At 35.7% G+C, this 6,000-nt stretch overlaps 3 protein-coding genes across 6 annotated transcripts in view; all 3 read left to right on the top strand.

The window, feature by feature from the left end:
* The first annotated feature begins 2,206 nt into the window (after window positions 1–2,206).
* The window catches only part of LOC141132663 (neurotrophin-3-like), a 127,241-nt gene continuing 123,447 nt past the window's right edge, over window positions 2,207–6,000 (top strand). Inside the window, exon 1 of one of the 3 annotated variants that reach the window (XM_073621296.1) lies at window positions 2,207–2,344. Coding sequence is in view for 1 of the 3 variants with exons in the window: in XM_073621293.1 (XP_073477394.1) it covers window positions 3,571–3,591 (21 nt within the window). In the remaining 2 variants the exon portion in view is untranslated. The other 2 variants (XM_073621295.1, XM_073621293.1) reach the window with 2 other exon arrangements.
* The window catches only part of LOC141132661 (neurotrophin-3-like), a 135,878-nt gene continuing 132,111 nt past the window's right edge, over window positions 2,234–6,000 (top strand). Inside the window, exon 1 of one of the 2 annotated variants that reach the window (XM_073621289.1) lies at window positions 2,234–2,344. Coding sequence is in view for 1 of the 2 variants with exons in the window: in XM_073621287.1 (XP_073477388.1) it covers window positions 3,571–3,591 (21 nt within the window). In the remaining variant the exon portion in view is untranslated. Of the gene's footprint in view, window positions 2,345–3,484; window positions 3,592–6,000 lie in introns of those variants that run through there. The other variant, XM_073621287.1, reaches the window with a different exon arrangement.
* The window catches only part of LOC141132662 (neurotrophin-3-like), a 130,094-nt gene continuing 127,550 nt past the window's right edge, over window positions 3,457–6,000 (top strand). The window contains exon 1 of the mRNA XM_073621290.1: window positions 3,457–3,591. Coding sequence (XP_073477391.1) covers window positions 3,571–3,591 — 21 coding nt within the window. The 5' untranslated portion in view covers window positions 3,457–3,570. The remainder of the gene's footprint in view (window positions 3,592–6,000) is intronic.

The following is a 6,000-nucleotide window of genomic DNA, read 5'->3' as shown; positions in this document are numbered from 1 at the left end:
CTGAGCAGCCAATTGTCCCATTACTTTTGGTCCCTTAAAAAGTGGGAGGCACATATACAAACTGTTGTAATTCCTACACCGTTCACCTGATTTGGATGTAAATATCCTCAAATTAAAGCTGAAAGTCTGCAGTTAAAGCACATTTTGTTCGTTTCATTTCAAATCCATTGTGGTGGTGTATAAAGCCAAAAAGATTAGAATTGTGTTGATGTCCCAATATTTATGGACCTGACTGTATATATGTATATATATATATATATATATATATATATATATATATATGATACTGTTGTACGTATGTTCTTTGGATTTTATTATTACTGATCCTTTACAGGGGCGTTGTCACTATTTCTAATTTCAAACTAAATGCATGCCCAAAAAGAAGAGGATTAATACTTGCCCCTCACATGGCATGCATCAGAATCTACATTAGCCAAAATAAACTTCTGCACCGACACTTTCAGGAGTGACGGTTAATTGGTCCCCATCTGCGCTCCGTGGTTTCCTTTTGTTTGCAGGCATGAGTTTGGCTTGGAATTTCAAAATAGTGAGAGGGTCTCTTCAAATTAATTTAAAACTCTTTCTTTCTTTCTTTCTTTCTTTCTTTCTTTCTTTCTTTCTTTCTTTCTTTCTTTCTTTCTTTCTTTCTTTCTTTCTTTCTTTCTTTCTTTCTTTCTTTCCTTCACACTGTGCTCTCTCTCTGCATGACCCTTTGTATAGTCTTTCCTTCATCACTTTATTATTTCCAGCCACAGAGTGGCACTGTTGCAAAAGCCAAAGGCTAAACTTTACATTAATATATTTAATACTGGCAATTTTTCTTGCAATGCATGCTACATAAATTGTGTAAACTAGAACACAAATCATACAACCATTCTTTGTTATTTTTTTAGCAAATAGATGAATTTAGACACACAGTTTTTACAACATCTTCCTTCCATGAAAGGCAGTGAAATATGTAGTAATATTTGATTATTTTAGTCCATGCGCGATGTGTTCTATGTTTGTTGACACTGTTAGCTCTGGGTGCCTAAAAATATAACAAAGTTAATTCCCGAGGAAGGGCCAAGCTCAATCGGATCTGGATTATAACACGTCTTAGCTGTCTCTCCACAGCCTATCAGTCTTGTAGTTAATCACATGCAAAATGACATTCTAGTTTATCTGCAAAAAATATATATTTTTATTTTTTATTTTTCATTCTTCTGGTTGCCATTCCTACTGAAAGAGATTGTAAATTAAAATCTGCATCCTTTCAAACCAAATAATACAATCCAGAATCAATTCTAAAGAGATAACATATGCTTCTTGTATGATCAAAGCTAAATAATGTTGAAAAAACGCAATACACGCTTCGTGTTGAAATGGGTCCGCTAATCTAAAGACTGTTCTGTTTTAGAGACATTTTTCTTGACTTTTTTTGTTCTCTGTGCATATTTGGCACGAAAAAGCTGTCAGATCTCAAATTACAAGGCGTGTTGTTTGCATGCAAATGTGTACAGTACACACGTACTTGTTCCCCTAGCTCAGACACACGGACACACTTTTGCTCATGAATGATCCCCCCCACCCTCCACCTCCAAACGATCCTAATGCAATAGCATGCCTCCTCTGGTCCCTGTTTCTCTCTGGAGGAAGCTGTAATAGCTATGAGCTGTGTACACTGCTTTACTTAGCCAGATTTTCGTAATGCTTGGTGATATGAAAGAGGTTCATAGCTGTGTCTTATCTCTGCCTGATTTAACTCTTCTGGTTGCCACCAACACATGGTGACTTTTGCTCTTTTTGCTGGGCTGCAGTCCTCTCTCACGACAAACTCTGCATTGGATGGCTTAATCTGTCACTCATAACCCAGGGAGTGGTGTATTCCAAGGGGAAAACATTGTCTGAGACTTGCCAGGCACCTCTTTCACAGCAGCAAGTTTGACTTGGCTTGTCTAAACTCCCTGATCGGTTGTTAGGACTCATGTTGAGGAGTCAATCTCGCAACGCTGGAAAATCTTTGCCCAGTTCGCGATTTGTTCTTTCAACTTTTGAGGACTCAGAAAAATGCTCAGACCATTGACTTTGCAATCTACTGAGAAGCCGTTTTCTGAACTAATTCACGCGGAGGAGCTTGTGTTTGCTACCTCTTCTCCATCTGACTGCGAGCCTCCAGTCGTGACAACAGGTCTACCAGCGAGGGATGATCAGACAAGGGCAATTTGTATAGAGAAGATTTTTTTCAAGCTTTTTTGTCTGCTTCATCTGATTGGGAGAGCTCTTCGGATTCAAAGTGAAATTTACCCTACTACGAAACCTAGACCCAGAAGAGGGTTTAGGATTTCCTGAAAAGAGGAAACAGGTAGGGTCAAAATGGCAAAAGATATTTGAAGATGCAAAAAAAAAGGGGGAAACTGGAGATGGAGATACAGAGGAACAAAAGGAGTTTGGGGAAAGTGGAATAGAAGGAACTGCTCCTAATTTCATTGTAACCTAATGCTTTCAGTCTCTAAAAGGTATTTAAAGGTCCACTTAACCAATGCAAGAATATACATGTCATCAATGCTATTCAACTGATACTAACACATGTATATTTTGACACACACAGAAGTTTCTTTAGAGTACTTTGATGCTTTTAGAGATAAGGGCTTTTGTGTTTGTAGAATCTAGGTAACGTAAGTATAACTTTGTGCAAGCCTCATCAATGAAAAGGTGGCATAAAATAGAGGTTGCAGTTTTGTCATAATTTTCAGATATACTGCAATAGCTGGCATTTTTTGCCACACATCCAAAGATTACAATCCAGTAGATGCCCGTATGAAGTCATAGTTTACTATGTAAAATTTGTGTTTCTTTATGATTTAGGGACATCACAGGTTTTAGGTAAAAGGCAGTCAAATCTTTTTCTAATATATTTTAAATATCAAATATCTTATTAAAAACATCATTAGCAATTTAGATTGGAGCAGGGTTGCAGGGCTCATCTTTACTCATATCAGTTTTCTCCTATATGAATTAAAAAGGAAAAAGTCAAGTGGCTACCTCAGTAACTATTTTCTCAAAACAGGTGTGTAACACATTTTTTGTGTCTACAATCCTAATATTGGTTTATCATAAAAATAATATGCAATAGTTTTTTAAAAAAAATCTGTTTGTATAATATCACATTAATAATCTCCTTACATCATTCAGAAAAAAAACGTAGTAAAATGTGAATATTTTATTTTTTACAATTTATTTTATTAGCCCCTAAGGCAAAGTACACATTTTTACATTAAATCATATCAATATCAAATTTTACCCCTTTTTTATGTAAAACCATGTGACGCTGTGATACAGTATCACACAAGCAGTCAGAAGGGAAAGGGTTACTTTGCAGAGCACCAAGCCATCTGGCTGGGCTGGTTTGGTATAATCGAGCAGATTATGTTCACAAGACTCAGAGTTTTAAGACTCCTCACCCATAGAGCAACTCAGAAATCTTCGTACAAAGCTAGCAAAAGTCAACTTCTTTTTTTCTCAACTCTGAATGAATAAACTTCCAGAAAACTACAACTTCATGTTTCTTCACAGACTGATGCGGATGCCATGGTTAATCCAACCGCCACGGTAAGACAAAATACCTATGATCTGGATGGCAATGTGCAGACCAGGGAACAGGCATGAACTAGGGGGCTCTGAGAATTTTAAACTTCAATGCATCTATTGTATGTATACTTTAAATTAGATTTTTAAAAGAGTTTAAATATGAATCAATAATATTAAATATAGATTGAATAGATTAAAAAAAAATGTTTTTCTTGCAATGGATGTCACTGCTAAAACTAAGAGGACATATTCTTAGGTTAAGGAGAAGTTGTTGGTGAGAAAAATGAAAAATATTTTAAAGAAAAATATTTTTTTTTTTTTTTAGTTCAAAGGAATCTAGAACCAGCTCTAACAGACCTTTTACACCCCAGAGGCAAATTTTAACTCTTGACAAAGCAGTCAAAATGTCTTTTCTTTCTCTGTTTTCCTGCTCAGGTAATGCACTTAAGCTTCCAGCTTAGCTACACATTTGCCACCATTGTTTTTTTTTAATAACACGCAGTTCCACATGTGCTGGATACTGTAAGTGTTCCTGTGGAGTGCCGTGATAAAGTTATTTACTATTGCAGTAATCTCTAGGGTATACTAATTCTGCACATACCATTTCCACAGGCATAAACTGTTACTTAATAGAGTCTGGTATCCAAAAATAACGTCCTGTTTCTTGGGGACATGTCAGACTGTTTTATTGCAGGATTTTAGTTAAAAAAAAGCTTTTTACCTAAATATTATTACAGATAAAATACTCTGAAATGTTTTTCCTTTTTTTTTTTTTTTTTTTTAATATGTTTAATGGCAAAGAAGTCAATTTTTAAGAATAATTCACAGCTGTACAGGACATTGTAAACTGGTATTTAAACGTTTGCCATCTGGGCAGCAGCTAAGGTTGTGCACAGATATAGTGCATTATAGTTTGGTTGCTCAAGGGCCAGATCACTGTTAGATGATTCATGCCTGTTTGGAATCAGTTTATGCAGATTGGTTGTGTAACCAATGTCACCAGTGTTTAGCGATCAAAGTAACACTTTTGATTGCAAGGTAGCATTGTAAGTTTATAAAAAAAAGTGTGAAATCTTTGGCATGCACAATCATAAATGTGAGTGATGGTACAGTTGTTGCTACATGCATGGGCATAATAGATGGTTATTATGACTAAGTGCTAAAGGGAAGCTAGGAGTGTAATAACGATGAATGATTTCAACTAATTACCTTGCTGGCTTGGAAAACCATTAAATGAAGTGTAAGTGTTTTTGCAATCATTAACTTGAATGTGAGGATTCCATACGTTGACTTGGCTTGCAACTTTTTTTTTTTCTAATTGTCTCAATGATATAATTTAAGGCTGTGGGCATACACTGTGCTGGAATCTCCTTTAGTAATTCTCCACTAATAGGATTGTACTGGATAGTGCGATGTAGTCACTAGCACTCTGCAGTGTGTGAAAATTGTGTCATGTGTTTATTTATTCTTAGACTAATAATATGGAATTTGGATGTTTCCTAATTTGCTGGCTGACATGTTGTAAAAATGAAACCTTCCTTTTATTCGTACTGAAACTTTTTGCTCTCCTATTTAAATCAAAATATTAAAATGAATTGTGTTTTTCTCACTGTTTGGGGATTAGACTTTAATCATTTATACAACTTGAGTTGTAGTTTGTTAAAAATTAGGCAAAACTTATGTCTGGTGGCAGAGGATGGGGGTAACAGGGGAGTGGCCATGTATTTGGCAGAGGGATTCTTTGCAGAGTTACCTTTATTGGGTACCCCTTTAAAATGCAATCAGGCCCCTTTACAGTACATTAACTACTGGTAAATGTTAATACTGGCAGGTTTGTGAACAGGTGTTGTGCTGCAATATGGAGTGGTATGAAGCAATGGAATGTTGGCCCTTTAATATTAGAGTGTTTTTTTCAGTCAAAACGTTTTTTGATAGAGAAGGGAAAGGATAGTACCTTTTTATTTTTTTACTGCTATCCGGGGACTTGTTAAAAGTATTTTTACTTAACCTTGTCCCAGTGACCATGGTTTTACCAGACTAGAAGTGAGAGAAAATCTGCAACAGGGGCAAAGAAAGCAATAAAAAGCTGATGCAGTTCTACCTTTCCCTACTCTACTAAAAATAGTACTTTTATTTCTGTCGGTTGTTGTTTTAGATTTTCCTTCACTTCCTGTCTGGTAAAAGCTTTATCAACAGGACAGTGAGGGAAAGCTTCCTAACAAACCTCTGGGTATCAGTAAAAACAGAACAGGCGTTCAAATCTCCCTTTCAAGATATAAACTAATTTTGGTGTATACTTTTATTTTTTTACAACACCTTTAATTTAATGACTATCCCCAATGATATTCATTAGACAATCACTGTTAAGTGATAAACGCTAATTAAAATAATGAACGTTATCCATTGCATGTTTATCTGTTCTAAGCTCAG

Source organism: Aquarana catesbeiana, linkage group LG03 (genome assembly GCF_042186555.1).
Source record: "Aquarana catesbeiana isolate 2022-GZ linkage group LG03, ASM4218655v1, whole genome shotgun sequence".
In the NCBI taxonomy this organism is placed as follows: domain Eukaryota; kingdom Metazoa; phylum Chordata; class Amphibia; order Anura; family Ranidae; genus Aquarana; species Aquarana catesbeiana.
Note: the sequence above shows the minus strand (reverse complement) of the source record. Positions and strands in the feature narration are given on the sequence as shown.